The sequence below is a fragment of the Desmodus rotundus genome, chromosome 13 (genome assembly GCF_022682495.2).
Source record: "Desmodus rotundus isolate HL8 chromosome 13, HLdesRot8A.1, whole genome shotgun sequence".
Lineage (NCBI taxonomy): Eukaryota > Metazoa > Chordata > Mammalia > Chiroptera > Phyllostomidae > Desmodus > Desmodus rotundus.
This window is the reverse complement of record NC_071399.1, coordinates 39,147,538-39,170,373: the sequence shown is the minus strand read 5'-3', so window position 1 is coordinate 39,170,373 and position 22,836 is coordinate 39,147,538. Positions and strand designations below refer to the sequence as shown.

Genomic DNA, 22,836 nt, shown 5'->3' with positions numbered 1-22,836 from the left:
TGAACAATGAATGGGTGAAGAATGAGATTAGGGAAGAAATCAAAAAAGTTTCTGGAAACAAATGAAAATGAACTCACAACAACCCAAAACCTATGGGACACAGCAAAGGCGGTCATGAGAGGGAAGTTTATAGTGATACAGGCCTACCTATAAAAGAATAGAAACATTTCAAACAAACAACCTAACCCTACACCTACAAGAACTCGAGGAACAACAGCAAAGTCAACCCAGAGGAAGTACAAGGAAGGAAATAACCAAGATCAGAGCAGAATTAAATGACATAGACACTAAAAGCACAATTGTAAGGATCAATGAATCCAGAAGCAGATTCTTTGAAAAGATAAACATAATTGACAAGCCCTTAAGCAGGCTCATCAAGAAAAAAAGAGACAGGATCCAAATAAACACAATCAGAAATGAAAGAGGAGAGACTACAACTGATACCACCAAAATACAAAAGATTGTAAGAAATTAATACAAAGAACTATATGCCAATTAATGTGAAAACCTAGATGAAATGGATAAATTTCTAGAAAAATATAACCTTCCACAACATAATGAAGAAGAAGCAGAAAGCTTGAACAGACCAATAATACCTGATGAAAATGAAACAGTAATCAAAAAGCACTCGACCTGCAAAAGACCTGGACCAGAGAGTTTCACAGGAGAATTCTACACAGCATTTAAGGGGGAGCTAACCCTCATACTCCACAGATTATTTCAAAAAATTCAAGAAACTGAAGGACTCCCAAACTCATTTCATGAAGCTAAAATCATCCTAATCCCAAAACCAGTTGAAGACATAACAAAGAAAGAAAACTTCAGGCCAATTTTGCTGATGGACATAGACACTAATACTCAAAAAAATATTGGCGAACCATATGCAGCAATACATTAAAAAGATCATACAACATGATCAAGTGGGTTTCATCCTAGGAATGCAAAGATGGTACAATATTCGCAAATCAATAAACATAATACACCACATAAACAAAAGCAAGACAAAAACCACATGATCATATCAATAGATGCGGGAAAAGGTTTTGATAAGGTACAGCACCCATTTATGATAAAAACACTCAGCTAAGTGGGAATACAGGGAACATTCCTGAAAATAATAAAAGCCATGTAAGAGAGACCTACAGCCAACATCATACTCAATGAACAAAAACTTAGAGCTTTCCCACTAAGATCAGGAACAAGACAAGCATGCCCTCTCTCACCACTCCTATTCAACATAGTATTGGAAGTCCTAGCCACAGAAATCAGACAAGAATAAGAAATAAAAGGCATCCAAATTGGAAAGGAGGAAATGAAACTGTCGTTGTTTGGAGATGACATGACAGTGTACATGGAAAATCCTATAGACTCCACCAAAAAACTACTCAACCTAATAAATAAATTTGGCAAAACAGCTGGATACAAAGTCCATACTCAGAAATCAAAGGCATTCTTGTACACCAACAATGAAACATCAGTAATAGAAATCAGGAGAAAAAAATCCCATTTGATACAGCAACAAGAAAAATCAAGTACCTAGGAATCAACCTAACCAAGGAGGTAAAAGACCTGTACTCAGAAAACTACACAACACTGAAGAAAAAATTAAGGAAGACACAAACAAATGGAAGCATGTACCATGCTCATGGATTGGAAGAATAAACATCATCAAAATGTGCATACTACCCAAAATGATTTATATATTCAATGCATTTCCTATTAAAGTACCCATGACATATTTCACAGATATAGAACACATACTTCAGAAATTTTTGTGGAATCATAAATGACCCCGAATAGCTGAAGCAATTTTGAGAAAGAAGAAGAAAGCAGGAGGGATCACAATACCTGATCGGAAACTGTATTACAAGTCCACTGTAATCAAAACAGCCTGGCACTGGCATAAAAACAGGCACATAGACCAATGGAACACAACAGAGAGCCTATAAATAAACCGAAGTCTCCACAGTCAATTAATATTTGACAAAGGAGGCAGGACCATAAAGTGGAGCAGAAACAGCCTCTTCAACAGATGGTGTTGGGAGATCTGGGCAGCTACATGCAACGAAATGAAACTCGATCACCAACTTACGCCACACACGAAAATAAATTCAAGGTGGATAGAAGACTTAAATATAAGTAATAACGCCATAAAAGTCCTAGAGGGAAACATTCGCAGGAAAGTCTCAGACATTCCATGCAGCAACATCCTCACAGACACGTCCCCTAAAGCAAGGGACATAAAGGAAAGAATAAACAAATGGGACCTCATCAAATTAAAAGCTTCTGCATGGCTAAAGAAAACAGCGCTAACTTACAAAGAGAACCAACAGTATGAAAAACATATTTGTCAATGATACCTCAGAAAAGTGTTTGATCTCTGAAATATAGAGAGAACTCACAGGACTCCACTCCAGAAAGACAAACAACCCAATTAAAAAATGGGCAAAGGACTTGAACAGACGCTTCTTCAAGGAATACATACAGAGAGCCCAAGGACATATGAAAAGATGCTCAGCATCACTAGCCATCAGAGAGATACAAATTAAAATCAGAATGAGGTACCATCCTACACCAGTCACAGTGGCCAACATAAACAAATCCACAAACAAATGTTGGAGAGGATGCGGAGAAAAGGGAACCCTAGTGCACTGTTGGTGGGAATGCAGACTGGTGAGGCCACTGTGGAAAACAGTATGGAATTTCCTCAGAAAACTAAAAATGGAACTGCCCTTTGACCCAGCAATTCTACCGCTGGGATTATACCCTAAGAACCGTTAATCACCAATCCAAAAGAACCTGTGCACCCCAATGTTCATAGCAGCACAATTTACAATAGCCAAGTACTGGAAGCAACCTAAGTGCCCATCAGCAAATGAGTGGATCAAAAAATTATGGTACATTTACACAATGGTATTCTATGCAGCAGAGAGAAAGAAGGAGCTCCTACTCTTTCCAACAGCCTGGATGGAACTGGAGAGCACTATGCTAAGTGAAATAAGCCAGGTGTTGAAGGACAAATACCATATGATCTCACCATTAACTGGAACATATTCAAGAGAAGAAAAAAGCAAACAAATATAACCAGAGACATTGAAGTTAAGGACAATGTAACAATAGCCAGAGTGGAGTGGGTATGGGATACTGTGGAGAGGGGTCTTCAGGAACTACTATAAAGAACACATGGGTAAAACCAAGGGGCAAGGTGGAGGCGGGGTGGGGGAGGTGGTTATGTCTGGGGTGGGGTGGAGAGGTGGGGAGAAAACGCAGACAATTGTAATTGAACAACAATAAAAAAATAAAAAAAACAACAAAAGAAAACACCTATGGGACATTTACACAATGGAACTCTACTTGGCTGTAAAAAAGAAAGTATTACCCTTTGGAATAGCATTGGTGCACTTTAGAACATTCTATTGAGTAAAATAGTCTAGTCAGGTAAATACAAATGCCATATGACTTCACTCGTATTTGGAATATAAAGAACAAACTGAACTAACAAGGAAAATAGAGATAGGCTTATAGATAGAGCAAGACAACAGCTAATGGAGGGGAGGATAAATAGTGGATGGTTTGAGCTAAAAGGAAAAGACTCATGGACATAGACAATAGTGTGGTGATTGTAGGGGGAGAGGAATATAAGGGGGCATATGGTAATGGGAAAAATACAATAAAAAACATTGAGAGTTAAAAAATTAATTAGATTAAATCAGATATTTAAATAGACTAAATTTCCAATTAAAAGCTATCAATTGTCAGATGGTGTTTAAAACGAAAAGTAAAACAAAACCATGTAAATTCCTGCTTACATGATGTCCACCTTAAGTATAAGGCTATAGAAAAGTTAAAATTATGAAAAATAATCACCATGCAAAGCTGGTGTAGTTATACCAATAGCAAACAAAGTAAACATTAAAGCAAAAAGCAAGGCATTACGATAAGAGGGCATATTTACCAGTAAGATATAATTTCAAAATAACCTATGGCAAAAAGCTGACATATCTGAAGGAGATATGGAAAAATTCACAATCATATTGGGAGGTTTTTAACACAGCTATCTCTCTAACTAACAAAAGAGGAGACATGAAAGCAAATTTATAAAAGAGAAAATTTGAACTACACAATTAACAAATATGATGTAATTAACCTACATAAAATGTTGCACCTGACAATTGAAAAAAAATTTGTTGCCATTTCACATATTTCTTTGTTATCCAATTATATTGGATTTAACCTAGACATTTATTGATTTATTTTTATAAAATAATAAATATCATTAGATAATCTATAAATATATGAAAATTAAACAAGCATTTCTAAATAATCATGAGTAAAAGAATAAATACAAATGGGGTTTAGAAAACATTTTATTAAATGAAAATCAGTATTAGAATAATTTGGAGGCATGGCACTAATTATATAGCACAGCACCACTTATTTGTATTTCCCTGAATCTCAATGATGGTTTGAAATCTCTCCCCTTTCAAAGGTGATTTTAGTTTTGGGAAAAGCCAGAAGTCAAGGGCACCAAATCTGGGCTGTAGGGTGGCTAGGTCATCTGGGTGATATGATATTTTGCCAAAAAATTCTGCATGAGATGTGATACATGAGAAGGCACTTTGTTGTGATGAAGCTTCCAAATCACCAGTTGCCTATAGTTGTGGCCATTTTCATCGTATTGCATCACTAAACCAATGAAAAATATTGAGGTAGTACTCCTTATTAATTGTTTGGCCTGGAGGTGTGTACTCATGATGGACATCACTTTCCCAATCAAAAAACATGGTTAACATGCGTTTGATCTTGGTATTACTTTGCTGCACCTTCTTTGGGTGTGGAGCACCAGGTGACTTCCATTGGGAAGACTAGGCCTTTGTTTCTGGATCATAGCCATAGACCCATGATTCATCTACAGTTATGAACTTCCTGAGGAAATCTGGTTCATTGGTAGTGGTTTCTTTTGCTCTCATAGCAGAAGCTGTGGAATGAACTTTGCCACAACACATTTAATGCCAAGATCCTTTGTCAAAATCTCAGACACAGTAGATTTTGCACTGCCCAGATCAGCTTCTAGTTCTTACACTGTCAGTCACCAATCTTTGTTGATTGCAGCCCATACACATTCAACATTCTCAGGTGTTCTGCTTATTGGAGGCCTTCCAGAACATGGGTTACTTTCAACAGATTCTCGACCATCTTTTCTCTTTTTCCATTGTTGTTCAATTACAGTTGTCCCAAATGTTTGTGCTGTACTTTTATTTGTGCTGCACCCATTTCTTCATCCCTGAAAGCCTTCTGAATCATCTGAGTAGTTTCCACTGAAGAATGTTTGAGCTTTAGGCAAAATGTGATGCAGATCCCTTGCTCTACTTGCTCAGTCATTTTGAATGTGATGGCCACACAGTACACACACTCACTCAATGGTATCTACTGCCCCCACTGACTAGTACAGTGAAGTCATCTTTGTCCATGCATGCACATTCCAATGCACTCTCCTTGAATGCCAGGTAACATTGATGTCATGCAAACTGTTCCCATTATATTAACTAACAGTGGCTGTACTTTTCTGGACAGATCTCATAGTCTTAGATGACATACATGACATACATATCATCTTCAATTTATAGGTCATTTAGTAAACCTTCTGAAGTGTTTCATGCTAGGAACTCATTAAATCTTTAACTATAGTCTTGCCTGAGAAATACTCAGAGAATTTTCTGATCCACAGAAAAACAAACCCTTTTAAAAAAATGAAAGCCAAGGATGGACAAAAGGAAGGATTATAATGTTTCCCAAAAGTTAGGGAAGAACATTCATTATGTTAGGTTGTCTCCTGTATTTTATAGTGTTGCAAATTTAATAAAAATAAAGAAAATTTTTCCAGAAAAAATTGGAGTGGAATTGTTCACAATTATACAGAGACACATAAGAGAAAGAAGGGGTGGGAGAAGGGGAACTAAAGCTATACTTCTTATCATCTCTCTCCCATTTACCAAGGGGGAACTTCCAATCCTGACTGGGAAGAATGTTCTCTGCACCTTTTTCTTTTTCATTATCAAGAATTCTTCAGGCAACAAGGTATTGTATCATAAGAGAGCAGCTCTCACACTAGAAATCTAAAAATGCAAAGTTGGTAATCCTACTACTCCTCTGGTCTAGACTAAATGACCCAGAAAAAATATTAATGTCCATAAGTTTTCATTCTTTCACATGAAAAATAGCCATAATGTTTTCTACTTTAAAGAGTTTTTATGTGGTTCAGTGCAGATAACACTAAAGTTTGATTGGCTAAGGTATTTGTTGTCTTATATTTACTTGCCACAATGAGAATATCTCAGGATTACCAGTTTAGCAACTCCCTTAGGTTATTCAAGGCCAACAGATGCTTAAAGAAGATAAGATAATATAGACACTTGGCCAGGGCAATACATATGAGACTTAAGTAAAAGATAGTACAAAGTTCCAACCTTTAGAATTCTGCTTGCTGACCACATTTTCTATCCTTTACATGTGTGTGTGTATAATTATATATACACATATATAATTTTTATCCTTTTATTCTTTCCCTTTTTTAACTTCCTAATGGTGTTTCAATTTAAGTTGTTTTTGGGGGGAGTGGTAGGAAGCAAGTCCAGAGATATATAAATATATACAAAAGAGGCTCTTATTATTTTTTAAGAATAAACCCAACAGGCAAGTATCAAAAATTCTTCTTTGTGTAATGTAGTTTCTTAACTACAACTTGAAATCCCATATTAGGACATGCACTATATGGATCATCCACATTTTTCCTCATGAATCAAGATGATTGCAGCCAATATTAATATAGCAACATTAAGCTAAAATGTTTAATCCAACTATTTGTTGGATACACTCTTTAAACGGAATAATCTTGGATGTGAGTGTTTATAACTACAGAGTAACCACCTCCCTAAAGCATAAAGGAATCCTCTTGACTTATAATTATTTTCTTCACCAGGAAAATTAATATTTACTGAGATTCTTACCAAAGGATGCTTTTCATGTTCCAAACCCTGTTTTTAAGGGTGCTTTTTAAGAATCTGAATTTTCACTAGCTGATCACTAATCAGAAGCAGTTTCAAAACCGGCCCTTTTGATACAAGTCTGCTAGCTTTAGTCCTATGTTTGATTAATTCAACTTTTTAAAATTGAGAACATCATTTTTAGTGCTTCTCCCTTGCTTTTGAAAAGATAAAAGCTTTCTGCCCCTGTTTAACTGATTAATATCCCAATGATCTTATTTTTCTATCCCTTCAAGTGTTGTCATGAGATTACTCTCCCCAGTTTTCTGTTTTATTTTATTTTTCATTCCCTTTAAATGCATTCTAGTTGCTATTGGGTATGGTATGCTATTATTGATGAATGTGTTCAGTACTACTAAAGGTAAAATTGAAGATAGAAATGTCTATGGCACCTTAACATTCATTTAAGTTTCAGATGATTGTTGGCTGTGTGTGTATAGTCATCCATTTTAGTTATATCTTTCTAGGCATGTCATGTTTTCATATTCCTTCATTAAAGCTTTATTCCTTTCATATGGGTTTTAATTTAGTACCTAATATGACTGGGTCATGTGCATCAAGGCCATAATTTTTTTAAAGAAAATTCTGTGCAGACATCAACTCCAGAAAAATATAATGTGGTTTGTTAAGATAAAACAATAACAACAACAACAACAACAACAAAACCCAGAGGTGTTTAAATGCGTTGAGTTCTAGAAGTACTGGGAGAGATTAAACTGACTTTTAGGAGAGACTTAAATAACTTCTTTTTTATTTTCTGTCTCAAAATTCACATATGTGAATATAGGGGAGTTGTAGCTTTTATCTGCATAAAGATGGAGTGGGATAATAACAGGTATGGGAAGTTGGGGGGGTGAGCACACCAATTTTAGGTATATATGTATATTTAAAATTTATATATATATTTGAATACATATATTGAATTTATCTATATATATATATAAATGTGAAATTGAACATACTTATTTAGTAATTTTTTATGCCTTATATTGTATCTGAAACACATAGCATGCTTCCCATTGTTTTGTTTATATACTCATACCATTTCCCACACACACACTGATTGATACACAGAGAAACACCTTTAGTTGATGTCGTCTCAAACTTGACCAACAGACAAGATTGTAATTATATGATTAAAATTTTTAAGTAGCAGAATAAGTGGGATATACAAGAATTAATTAACCACCTACTTTCAGGCTTTATTTAGTGAGCAGCCAACAGGAAGCACGGAACCAAAGCAAATCCAAAATCACAGGAAGCACTAGGAGATGGGATTTTGGAGCAAAGGGACAGGGAGACAGACACTGAGAACGGACCATTGAGAAGACATTTGTGCCCTATAGATGGATAGCTTTTTAATTTAAATGTAATCTCTGAGGCAAAGGAATGTAGTTCTGTCTTGGTCTGTCTAAGGTGTAGCCCATGTGGGCTTCTAAACAAGTGAGCAAAAGAAGAATTTAAAACTAACATGAGTCTTCCAAACCATCTTATGCAAACTGCACATGGCATAGAGGTCTCCACTTATTAACAGACATGCTGGAGTTTACTCAGCCATTAAGGACTCAGCCAGTAAGAAGACAGGCAGGCTTAGGGTTTCTCATGTCTGAATCTACACTCTCACCATTACACAAGTGCATCATGGAGGGATGGTGTTGCTTGCGGAGTGTTGGGCTGTACAAGGATAGTGGTATATAATAGTGATGGAAGCATGTGACAGAGGCAGTGCAGGTGATATTTGAGTATTTCCTTTCACTCACATTTTAAGGGAAAAAATCAATCTATAAGACAAACTTAGAAGACAATGGACATTTATAAGGGAAAATGGAAAAAAAGGAACAACAGTATGAAAAGCCAACTATGATGGCATTGTAGTTAACGTTAAAAAGCAGTAATGTTAAAAAGTTGCAAAATGCTGTTTCCTCTTTTAAAAGTGAACCATTAAGAATATTTATGTTATAAATGAATGTGCCTAGGAAGATTGTGCTGAAATAATCTCTTGCTACTACTATCACGGGACAAAAGAAAAACCCACACAGACATGAAAATTTTACCTTTAGGTTGATTTGTTGGTGTAGAAGTTGCTAAGTGCTTAATACAGTACTGTGAGTCTCAGTTTTACTTGACTATACCACAAAAACCATCAAGAAACTAAAAAATATCACTAACTTACGCCATACACAAAAATAAACTCAAGATGGATAAAAGATTTAAATATAAGTTGTAACACCATAAAAGTCCTTGAGGAAAACATTGGCAGGAAAATCTCAGACATTCGACGCAGCAACATCCTCACAGACACATCCCCTAAAGCAAGGGACATAAAGGAAAGAATAAACAAATGGGACCTCATCAAAATAAAAAGCTTCTGCATGGCTAAAGAAAACGGCGCCAACTTACAAAGAGAATCAACAGTATGGGAAAACATATTTGCTAATGATACCTCAGACAAGGGCCTGATCTCCAAAATATATAAAGAACTCACACGACTCCACTCCAGGAAGACAAACAACCCAATTAAAAAATGGGCAAAGGACTTGAACAGACACTTCTCCAAGGAAGACATACAGAGGGCCCAGAGACATATGAAAAGATGCTCAGCATCACTAGCCATCAGAGAGATGCAAATTAAAACCACAATGAGGTACCATCTCACACCAGTCAGAGTGGCCAGCATAAACAAATCAACAAACAAATGTTGGAGAGGATGCAGAGAAAAGGGAACCCTAGTGCACTGTTGGTGGGAATGCAGACTGGTGAGGCCACTGTGGAAAACAGTATGGAATTTCCTCAGAAGACTAAAAATGGAACTGCCCTTTGACCCAGCAATTCCGCTGCTGGGATTATACCCTAAGAACCCTGAAACACCAATCCAAAAGAACCTGTGCACCCCAATGTTCATAGCAGCACAATTTACAATAGCCAAGTACTGGAAGCAACCTAAGTGCCCATCAGCAAATGAGTGGATCCAAAGACTATGGTATATTTACACAATGGAATTCTACCCAGCAGAGAGAAAGAAGGAGCTTATACCCTTTGCAACAGCATGGATGGAACTGGAGAGCATTATGCTAAGTGAAATAAGCCAAGCAGTGAGGCACAAATACCATATGATCTCACCTTTAACTGGAACATAATCAATAGAAGAAAAAAGCAAACAAAATATAACCAGAGACATTGAAGTTAAGAACAATCTAACAATAGCCAGGGGGGAGTGGGGAGAGGACAGTGGGAAGAGGGAATTACAGGAACTACTATAAAGGTCATATGGACAAAATCAAGGGGGAGGGTGGAGGTGGGGGAGGGAGGTGGGTTCAGCTGGGGTGTGGTGGAGCGATGGGGAGAAAAGGCATGCAACTGTAATTGAATAACAATAAATTTTTTTTTAAAAAGTGGTAACAGTCATGGGAGCATTTGGGTACCAGGAACATTTCTAATGATAAAAATTGCATCAGGTCAGCAGCAGTAACATGGGAAAAGAAGATGTTTGCTTTTTATTGCTATATTCTTGAAACTTCAGCAATTTTTAATACTTTTATAATTTTCCAAAATGCAAGGGCCTTGGGCTGAAGAAATAAAAGTTCCACAAACATAAAATACTTCAATTCTTACAAGGAAACTTCAACATTGCCACATCCTCTGTGATGGCTTACTCCAAAAATAAATCCAAGAGATTATGGAATGAGTGTGACTGGGTTCTGCAAATCCATACAGCTCGTTGACCTGGTGTCCAAAGTATTGGAAAGAAATGGTAAAGTGTATGCATAGCCATTGACATCACTTCTATGTGAGGTGGTTCATGTGTGCAACATTGCTGGTCACAGTGGCTGCTGAAGCACCCTTGTTATCTCAAACGGAGGCCGAGAGAATGAACAGAGGTAAACGTTGTAGCTGATAGTCTAGCTCACCCCAGAAATGAACCCAGAAAGACACTGGAATATAATATTGGATTTTGTTATTACTTAGGTTCCACTTAGTTAATTCTAAAATGTACACCCAGTATCAGTTAGACCTGCAGTCAAATACTATTTTTGCCAAGAGTAAATAACTGGGAAAATTACTTTATTTCCTCTCATCTACGAAAATGAAAATAATGCCACCTATTTCCTGTGGTTGGGAGAGGTAAGAGAAATGACATATAATGCCTCTAATCCTAGAAGATGTTTGCTTACTTTCCCTACATTTTCCTGTTATTTTTCAGGCATGAAGCCAAGACACATACTTCTGCATTGCATAGTCTTGCCCAATTGCCTCATCCCTCCATGAAATCCCATGCCGTCCCCCAGAGAGGAGGGATACAATTCATGCATCCAGTCCTCTACACCAAAGTTGGCCTCAGCTTAAAATTCTCTTCATGAAAACAGCAGTCACCTCATTTGATGAATAAGGATGAGGTAATTATTGAACAATCTAAGCCACAGAAATGATTAAGGTGCTGGTGACATTTACTTATGCAGAAAGATTAATAGAGTTAAACAATTTTAAGGTGGACACATGGTAAGGAGGGTAAAAAGCCATGAACAAATATTTAAAGCACATAATGTAACAAGGGCTAGGCAGGCATTATTTACAGAGACTTAAGGAGATAAAGTGAGGCATGTGGCAGAATAAAAATGCATTAAGCAATAAGATTCTGACTATTTTGAAGAACTTTTCATAAGGAAGAAATTTATTGGATATGAAGAAAACAAATAATTGCCCACCAAAATTTCAAGAGTTCCCTGAGAAAAAAAGACCATATTCATGGATTAGCCACTGAACCATGAGGACATAACCAGGAGAGATAATAGAACTATCTCTAAATTTATTCCTAAACTTGAATTGCTAGTGTTTCACCATTTGTCATTCCTCAAAAGTTCAGGATATTTAAAGAAACCAAAAGGCAAATATAAAAAAGTTAACTATGTTACCGCACTTCATTATCAGTTACTTAGGAAGCCTGTCCAGAAAGTATACAGCCATGTAATGTGACAAATAGATACATTTATTCAAGAAGATACAAGATACAAGAAACATTGTACATAGGACAATGATGCCTCAGTCCCTTTCAAAGCAGGCACCTTGGAACATCAGTCAGTTCTCCCAGCATCTTTTTTACTGTTCTAAACACTCTGCAAAATCCTTTGGTGGAATCACCACCACTGTTCCATCATATTTTCCTGAATCTCATCGATGGTCTGCAATCTCTTCCCTTTCAAAGGCGATTTTAGTTTTGGGAAAAGCCAGAAGTCACAGGGCATCAAATCTGAGCTTTAGAGGGGCTGAGTGACCTAGGTGGTTTGATATTTCACCAAAAGACTGCACAAGACATGATACATGAGTGGGTATGTTGTAATGAAGCTGCCAATCACCAGTTGCCCATAGTTGTGGCCATTTTCATCATATTGCATCTCTCAATGAACGAAGAACAATGAGATAGTACTCTTTATTAATTATTTGGCCTGAGGGGGTGGGAGTACTTGTGATGGACAACACCTTCTCAGTCAAAAACACACAGTTAACATGCACTTGATCTTGTTATGACTTTGCTGTACCTTCTTCAGGTGTGGAAAACTGGGTGACTTCCATTGGGAAGACTGGGCCTTTGTTTCTGGATCATAGCCATAGGCCCGTGATTCATCTCCAGTTATGACCTTCCTGAAGAAATCTGGTTCATTGGTAGTGGTTTGAATCAACTCATTAGCAACTGCTGCACGATGTTGCTTCTGCTCTCATAGCAGAAGCTATGGAACTAATTTTGCCATGACACTGTTTCATGCCAAGATCCTTTGTCAAAATCTCAGACATAGTAGTTTTTGTGCTACCCAGATCAGCTTCTAGTTCTCGCACTGTCAGTCACCAATCTTTGTTGATTGCAGACCATACAGGTTCAACATTCTCAGGTGTTCTGCTTACATTCAGCATTCTCAGGTGTTCTGCTTGTTTGGAGGCCTTCCAGAATGTGGACCACTTTCAAGAGGTTCTCGACCATCTTTGACATTTTTGTGCCACAATTTTATTTGCACTACACTCATTATGTCATCCCCAAAAGCTTTCTGAATCACCTGAATAGCTTCCACGGAGGAATGTTCAAACTTAGCACAAAATTTAATGCAGATTCATTGCTCTACTCACACAGTCACTTTGAATACCACAGCCACACAGTACACATGCTCAGTCAATGGTGTCTACTGTCCCCTCTGTCTAGTACAGTGAAGTTGTCATTGTTCACACATGCACATTCCTTGGCTCCACTCTCCTTGGTTACCAGGTTACATCAATGTCACATAAACTCTTCTCGTTATGTTAACAATGGTTGGACTTTTTCCAGACAGACCTTGTATACCAACGGTTCATTTGATGTTATTGATTACAAACTTAAAATAGAGCCAATTCATGTATATGTGTGTTTTTTCTTCAGTCAAAATCAGCTGTGTAGATGAAGGCACAAAGTAGGTTGGCATTTGGATTAACCAATTGGTTTTACCATGCAAGGTAACAAAAATAAAAAAGCCATGTAAGTCAATAAAATATTTTAATAACATATAACTAGATTTGTAAGCCTCTCCCAGAGTTAAATATTCATCTGTGTCAATTTCTACAAAGTGTACAAGACAATTTACAAACAACTTAGATTTGACTACATTATGTTCTTCTGATAATCAATATTAAGAACAAGATCTAATAACTCATTAGAAAAGGACTCTGAAACAATGTGTTAATTCAAAAGCAGCATTCAATGCATAGTATCTAGATTCCTAACAGTCTGTAGTTTTTGTGATTAATGTATAACCTTGATGGTTTGTTTGTACAATACAGCCAATATCAAATGTAACAAATAAGGTATCTGATTATAAATGAGAAGTGTCTAAAATACCTAGTCTTGAAAAATTAATGAAAGACTTAACACAAAATTCATTGCATGCTAATGAAAGCACACTAAATTATTTTCAGATTTTTGGGTCAATTTTGCAATTCATTTAGGACATAATATTAACATGTGTCACCTGCCAAAACTTGTAAAACCAAGTCAGCATTCCTATGTCAAAAAAGGCTTGATAAAATTCAGCACCTTATGTGTGTCTTCTCCCAAATTTCACAAAAATGTCTCTACTTTGAGACAAATGTTCTCATAACCTCAATTAAAAAGATAATAATACACTATTGCATGCATCTAATCAACAGATATATGTTGAACATGTACTTGCCTTGAAGTAATATCTTCTATTAATGATGAGTTCAAAATGACATAAAGAATCAAAAGAGTATAAAGTGGTGAGAGAATAGAGGATTTAAGCGCAAATTGTTATTGAACTCTGGTTGTGTAATATGCTAGTTTTAAGTATTCTGGAAAAACATAAATTTGTTGAGCCTCATTTTCCTTTGCTGTGAAATGGCAATAAACCTCAACTAACTGAGATGATAAAAAATATGCAGCAATTGAGAAGGGTCTTTGGTTAAGAGCAGGGACTCTGGAGTCAGCCTGGCAACTTGTGTTTTAATCCCAGCTCCATCCTTTTACAGTTCTATGGATTTGGACAATTTATTCAATTGTTTTGTTGTTGTTGTTGTTGTTAGTTTCAGATTCTTCATTTATAAAATGGAAGGATGGATAATATTAGTGTATCATCCATTGATGGTTAATTTAATGTATCAATGGATGGATTCTGTAGTGTACCTACTACTTAGGTTTGTTGCGAGAATAAAGGGTACCCAGTGGTACAGAGTCTGGCACACAGTCATATAAATTAGTTGCTAAACACATTAATATGTACTCAGTCAATCATAGCCATTGCAATGTGCACACTTATCTCAACTGTCACTCTATACCACTTCTACATATAAATCCTGAGAAATACAGGATTTTTCCTTCACCCAACAAATACTTATGGAGTGTTAATTATATGCCATACACTGGTGAGACACTGACTTTTAAGTAGGTGTCCGCCATCATCATATTATATGGATCCCTATTAAACTTGATATCAGAGAACTATAAATGCATAGAATGAAACATATTCAACACACACACACAAATTGCAGGCAATATAGCTTCATAAAAAGAGGTTTTCCCCTGAATGACAAAGTAGTAACTACCATAAAATGTTTTTTTAAGTATCTAGATTTCTGCTAATACTTTCTACTGCCATCTTCTCACCCCCCCTCAGTAAACAGTAAATTGTGACACGTGTATGTAATCTGTCTTAAAATGAACATTGGAGTTATTATAAATAAAATTACTAAATTACCTGTTTCCTAGTCATGCCAACAAGTGTAACTGACTAAATTGCATCAACCTCCTGAAAATGTCTCTTATGTGTTTATTATTATATTTTTGGTTTTTTAGTTCTTAAGTGCTAAAATGATAATACATAAAACATCATGTACAACTAGTATTATCAAATTACATAGTCACTTTTGGCTAAAGTTTCTCACCATTTGGGGGAAAATTAATATAAAATATACCTAGAAATAAACCTAGATTTCCAGAATTAAATAGATAAATCAGACTGAAAAACACTACATCTACATTATCCCTTAATTTTCTGCACTATTTTTAAATTAAGTAAATAAAATTTAGAAGATATAATTTAACACTGAAGAGAGGGAGATTCATGTCTATTTCAAAACAATTTTTTATGGTAATATTATACAGAATAAAGTTATTCATAGAAAAACAGAATTTGGGGGCTAAATATAAAACTATACTAATAATTCTAATAATTTGAAATATAAAATGAATTCTGTAACTGATACTGGTAACCAGGGGGAATGACTTGAAGGGAGTTGGTGCTTCTAAAATTTTATATTAGGAAATAACAAAGGACATTTTCATCAGCTAACAATACTGTTTTCTCAATATATGTGAACTCAATTTAGTTTATGAATATATCTCAACCCAAAGCAAATCATTGTATTTAACATTATTTATAGCATACCTAACCTACCATGGTATCTTACACTTTACTTATCACACCACTTCTGAAGTTATTGCACACTGTGGCATTAACCATTTTCAGAAGCCTATAGAAAATGTGGAATGTTGAAATAATAAAAGTTAAGCCTCATAAAAATATATAAGAAAGGGCAACATTAAAAAAAAACTTTAACATTATTATATTTACCAGCATTCCCATAAGATATCTCATTTAGAAACTCTGCATTTAACAACATACCCTTGTTAAAAAATTGGATATTACAATTTAGAAAAATCATAAATTTGTTTTACTTTAATACAAATAGTAAAACTCTGATTATCAAAAGGTTAGCAACAGGTATTATCTAAAGATATGCAGAAAAACTCCACAAAATGCTCCCAGAAAACTAAAAACAATACACTTCTAAAAGAAAAGAAGGATGATCCTTTGGGGGAAAATATTCTCTTGTCTTATTTTGACCTTAGGGGGAAAAATATTTTTTGTCTTATTTTGACCTAAACAGCCAAAATAAATAGGTGGCTTTGTATTTTCACATGGTAATGTCTCTTAAACATTAGCAGAAGAAAAAGTGGTCTTTTGAAGACTCTTTATTGTGGATGATTCTCTGAGAGGGTGGACAAGTCTTTCCTTCTACAATACTTTATAGGAATGAAGACAACTTCTCTTAGGCTCGCTGATGAGTTTCACTAGCACACTGGAGTAAAACAGTTTTGCTTTTATTGGTGTACATGCACTTATGCTTTTTATAGTACAGAATAACTTGAAAACAAATTTTAAGTAGCTCATTTTTTCATTCCTTACTTCTTATGACATCCTGCGATTTATTTATGGTAAAATGTGTTAGTGAAAAACCTATGCAATTACTGATTAAACATACATCACACACGACACCATGGTTCCTATGACAGTAGCAAAAAAAAAAAAAGGTACATTGCAAGAGCAATTGCCTTAGCCATAAGGAAGGTTTTAAAAGGTTATTATCCTACAGGCAATCATGGTTCTTGTTTGGTTTTAAAACTCCTAATAAAAATGCAATGCTTTTAGGATAACATGTTCATCATACATCGCTGCATACAGTTTCTATTTTAGTTTTCATTTTTTGTTAAGATTCAAAAAATAAAACTATTTGCACATTGTTTACTGCCTTGGGCCTTCTTTCTTTAGCTAAATTAGAAGATATCTAAATATCTATTATTATGAATTAATTAAGCCTTAAAATAAGGTTGGTTATATGCTTACATCTTTGAGAATAACTCTCAAATATATAACAACTTCCTAATTCTTTAAAATGGGATATAAATTATATGTATATATTTATGAAAAGTAAAACATGAAAGATATAAAAGTTAAAAAAGGTATAAAACATAAAAGATATAAAAGTTTAAAAAGTAGATTTCTAAAATGGTCCAGTTAGAGCACTGTAGTTCAAAGACATGTTTTGGGGTTTTTTTTTAGCTTTAGAACTGTTGACCTTATTTATTTCACTTCAATTCAAGGTCAGTGATGAGTACCTAGAGCACAGAAGATACTCTATCAATATTTGAGAGTTTATAAAATACAGAAAACATAGACTTTTTACATTGTGTACTGGATTAAACAACAATGTGAAGTATAAAATACCACGGTAGTATTATTTTTACTTATCTATGATGAGGAAATACTTCTCAGAGGAGATGGCATTTTCACCAAGCTTTAAGAAGTGTGGATAATTTCAACAAGTGAATATGGAAGACAGAGGATGCTATGCATAGAATAAAGCACAAAAAAACACAGGGATTTGAAAGCATGTGGCTAATCTGGGGAACTCTGAATGGTGTTTGTAGTCTATGGAAGTAGGAAAAGAACAGAGGGAAATGAATATTTCAGGATGGGATAGAGTCACGGTGCTCACACAACCACGAAAGACCATCTTGCAAATTTCTGTCCTCTACAAGAAGATGAAATGGTACAATTGGTACTTAACTGGTGTAAAAATCACTCTCCTATAGGAGTTGGAGGTGATCAGAGTGAGAGATAGGACTCTACCCAAAAGGGCATAAGTAAATATGTCATATTCTTCACATTAAATTAATTACTAAGTAAGGAAGCATTAAAAAGAAAAAAAAATCTCTACATTTAAGAAATGTGTATTACCATTCTCAAACCTACAAAATATAAAAATATTCTTTATTCTGTTTGCCAACATGTCAAGTATATTTGTATGTATGTGGCGAAATATAAACTTCAGCAAAAATAGACCATGTTGCAAAACAAAAGTGTATTTAGTTTATACACCTCCTTTGCTTCTCCCAACAGACTACAATTTTTCCCATGTCAGGGTCTTCATACACACAAACACACACATTATTTTTCAAATCTTTGTATCCTTCTCGGAGGTCAGCCCTCAACCTGTAGTTCTCAGTGTGGCCCACTCTAACTACTTGATCTAATTAAGTCCCTCTCCCCATGGATCTCCACCTCAGCCTCCTAATGCTTTTATACTTTATAGGATTTTGAGTTTTATAATTTCTTCCTTTCCATATGCAATGACTTTCTATTCCATATTTGTAAGCTCCATGATGTAAGGGACATCATCTGTTCTATATAATACCTGAAACAGAACCTGGTATGTTAAAAAGATTTAATAACTATTAGTCAAATTAATAATTTTCAAATATGAAGACATAGAGAGTTGTCATACCTAAAAGTTTTATATTTAAATATACAAAATTGAATTTTTAAAGTTCCTGAGGGTCATTCCTATGCAAAGAATGAGTATTGAAGGAAAAGGTAAACATGCATTAAAAATTTCCTAAAAGAGTATTTAATAAAATATTGAAATATTATATAGAGTTATATATAAAATAAACTCATGTAATTATATTAATATATAATTTACATACTAAAGCTTTAGTATTTATTTGCCTAAATTAATCATAATAAATTAATTTTTCTGATACTCAAGAGATATATCTATATTTTTCTTTATTAAAAATACATTTCTTTATATATAAGAAATATAAGGAGAATAAAAGAAGAGATTTTGATGAAACTTCCCTCTAGTCTATCTTGTTTTCCATCCTCCCATCAAAAAGAAGGGAGCAAAAGTGACCTCAAAGATATTTTTCTTAGAGATCACTGAGGCATGCATGTCACTTTGAACTCATGAATACCAAGAAAGCAGTCAGGGTTGAAGTGGTGAAACAGCCTATTAGGGAGCTCATATGTGTGTTTATATCTGAGAAAACGTACAACCCCACCTTAAAATTCAAAAGTGTAAAGCAAACCCTCCTTCATCACCCATTATGATATAAAAATTTATTATACATATTCATAAAATAACCTATTGGTTGTGTATTTAAAGAAAAGATACAAAGGTTTAATAATTGTTTATATTAAAATAATCATCTTATCTAGAAGAGAATATGTTTATTTACTTCAAGTAGATGACAAATTTGTATCTCTACCTGATGAGAATGGTGTTCTAAAAGTTAATATGATGAAATAAAAGGAGAAGCAAAGACTTTAAGCCATGATAATGTGACCTTCTATAAATCAACTATATTTAAAACAGTCAAGTTGGTGTCTACTAATATACAGGTTTGCTGGATAAAGCTCTAGGCTAAAGTGGAAATTAAAATCCATTTTTCTTAATAGCTTCTACACTGTTCTGAAAATATCCTTGCCCCCAAATACTTCATCAAAAAAGTTATATGTATATAATTATATATTAATATAATTTAATCTCCCTTAAAACAGCCACTCTGATTTTTCTCAGATGTTTTCCTTTTAAGCTTGATTCTAAGAGCAAGTATCTCCAATTTCTAAATGTGACACAATTAGCTATTTTCCTTTGAAAATATTTAGCATTGGCCTTTTTAAAAATGAGCATTAAAACTTTTAGTCTTAAATCTGTAAGTGTGTGGAACACTCACATAGATTCGCATGTGTAGCATATGCTTCTCTCTCTTGTCTTTGGAACAACAGGACACTTAAAACAAATACAGCTGGGCACTGAAAATACAATGTGCTGGGCAAACATATACTGTTATTAACATAAATACATCCTTTCATGTTTCCTGACAAGCCCACATAGTTACAAAAAGCTAGCAGCCCCCATTTTTCCCATAGAACACCCCATATTTTCTCAAAGCAGCTGCCCTTAGCAACTGGATGTGGAGACAAGCAGAGATGAACAAAAGCCACTGGGCTCTGGCTCCTTAGTGGGTTGCTTTCTCAGACCCTGACATTTTAAAGGCAGGAAAAGAAAGTCATGCCAGGCACTAGTTGTTTGCTTTAAAAAAAAAAAAAAAGAATAAAAGAAAAGAAGAAAAAGAAAAAAAAAAGTATAGTAAGGCAGCTACTCTAGTCATCCGTATGTAGTAACTGCTTGGTTTGTCTCATGTAGCTCCTGAGACCTTGAATTAAAACCGATACATACTGGGGATGTATACTTCACCAGACCCCCAATTAAGACTCATTCTTCCGTCGTCCGTGCCCCTTTGTGATCTGAAGATGTGACCCAAGGGTTTCAGAGCGCTCGATTCTGCAGGCTAAGCAGTTTTCCCTAAATCTCAATTGAACTAGCCCTTAACTCACACATACACACCCTCCACACACTTACACTCTGCTGAAAGGCACTGTGGGGTTCACCGCATTTCACCAAGGTCTAGGAGCCAAGGAGGTCTCCAGAAGACCTGGAACGCCAAGTGAGGCCAGACACAAAGAAATTCATGACACCTCCAATCAGACTGAAAGCTGCCAACGCGACACCGAGGTGTTGCGTAGATCTTTGCCCAGCATTCTGGTGTCAGACTCTATCCCTGCGGGGAGCTAAGACCCTCCGAGCAGAAAGATTTTCTGTGGAACCCAGCCTGCTCGAAACTCAAGAGCCCAGAGAAAGCCGGCGGGAAATGGGCCAACTTGCCAGCTTCTGACAGGGTTGAGTTTTCAGGGGCTACAGGTTGCCTGAGTGCAGGTTCCCAGCTCCCGCGGTCTGCAGGAGCTCGGAGCACTAGCAAGAGAGACTTGGGGTGGGGGGTGGATACTGGAAGACCCAGGGAAGAAAGGGGGAGCCTGAAGAGGCCCAGGCAGGCGAGGAGATAGGGAGATCCGAGGGTGCACCTCCCAACAGTGACCCACACAGACCTTGACGCCGCAACCTGCGCTTCTTGAGACCGAAGATGCGCACTTTAGAGAAGATATCCACCAGGTTGCTGTTGCAGAGCCCGCGGTTCTTGCTGGGGCTGCTCCGCCTCCGGCTGGCGGACGGCCGGTCCCAGTGCTGCTCCCGTGCCTGCCGCTTCTGGCGAATCAAGCCGCTGGCGATGGCCGCGGCCATGGTGGTCCCGGAATGGGTCCGGAGGAGGTGGGGAGAGAAGAAAGAGGAGCTCGGGCAAGGGAGAGGGAAGAGGCGGTGCGGACTGCGGTTTGACCTCGGGGAAGCGGACTGGGGAAGCCGGAGGGGCTGGGGAGAAGGGTAGGGGCGCTCAGTCCCGACTGGGATCCATGTTCTCTCCGCGGGTCCAGGTGCGCAGATGAGCCTGGGTCGCAGTTGGGCAAGCCCAGGAGCCCTAGGTCGTACCAGCTGCCTTCCAGCCGAGTCGGAGCCTGGATGGGGTTGGGGCTTCGGGCGCCGGTCACCACTCGATTCCTGAGCCCTGTCGGGAACAGCCGCCGCCACTCACGCTGCTTTTTTGCCCTACCGGCCTTCTCAGCAGTTGGTAGAGCTGGCCACCGTCCTCCAGGGCACTGGATGGAGGGCAGGTCCTGGCCTGGACCTGGCGCCCCTGTCTGAACAGTGAGCACTGGGCAGGACTCAGCACCTGGCTGGAGCTGTCCTGCCGCCGCCGCCTGCTCTTGGGTTTTCCCGGTGATTGTCAAGTGCTTTGGAAATCAGCATCTGGAGAGAGCAATCTTCTCCTTGGAGATCTCTAATCAAAGCGCTTCGTTCCCATCCCACTACACTACCCCCACGTCCCCCTCCTCTGTCTCTCTTCAGAAAGAAAAATATGTATGTATATATAATAATATTTTTAAATATTACTACTACTAATAGAGACAGCTAAAATGGATTGCAGGGGGTGGGGCAGCGGGGGCTAAAAGGTTGAGCCAAAGAAGATGGAATTGAAAGAATATCACTGCGCTTTCTTTTAGATGAAACTCATAAGCTTCCAAGGCATCCGTGGCCTAGATAGGGCTTCTGGATCTTAACGTGTCTCTGGGTCCACAGAAACTCTAAGCTGCGGTTGGAGGGTGAGGTGGTTTCTGTCCTCCTCGCTAATCACTTAGGCACCAAAGCCACCCCACCCAGGGAAGGAGGAGGAAGAAGGAGGGAGGCCAAGAGGGAGGAGAGTGTGTCGTGAGGAGGGAGGCGCCTCCAGTCCTTACCTACTGCACTCAAACTTGCCGGACTCTGCCTTCGCTTCCAGGAAGGGCAGACTTGTTATTTTGCACCGGCAGCATGGAGCAAAACTGAGGGAGATGGGGAAGATGACAAAATGTGGCAAAGTGACTTGGGAAGACCCCTTCCAACATTTGCTCTCTTGCACTTGGAGGAGAAGATACAGCAGCTGTAGCTGATACAAAACAGCAGCAGGATAGGATAAACGCCCAATGGCATATTGAAGAAGTCCCAGCAGAACTATTAAGGTTGGGGAGGGTGCCACAGTACTCCAGTGACAACAAAAGGCAGTCAGACTGAGGAAGAGTCTAAACTGAATTACTGACTTTTGCATCCCTGAGTAAAAAAACTCTGTCAGAGGGCAAAGTCACATATACTGTGTTTGAAATTCCAGTACAACAGTGCTGTCTCCTCTCCTTGATTTCCTATCTGTGCCCCAATAGTGTTCTGTCTTAGATAACTGAAAATAATGAAGGCCCGAGAGGAAGGGATC

General features: G+C 37.2%; 1 protein-coding gene across 1 annotated transcript in view; it reads right to left on the bottom strand.

Moving 5' to 3' along the window:
• The window catches only part of FGF14 (fibroblast growth factor 14), a 214,885-nt gene extending 193,604 nt beyond the window's left edge, over positions 1 to 21,281 (bottom strand). The window contains exon 1 of the mRNA XM_024578873.3: positions 21,089 to 21,281. Within this exon, the coding sequence (XP_024434641.1) occupies positions 21,089 to 21,281 (193 nt within the window). The remainder of the gene's footprint in view (positions 1 to 21,088) is intronic.
• Positions 21,282 to 22,836: the final 1,555 nt, after the last annotated feature.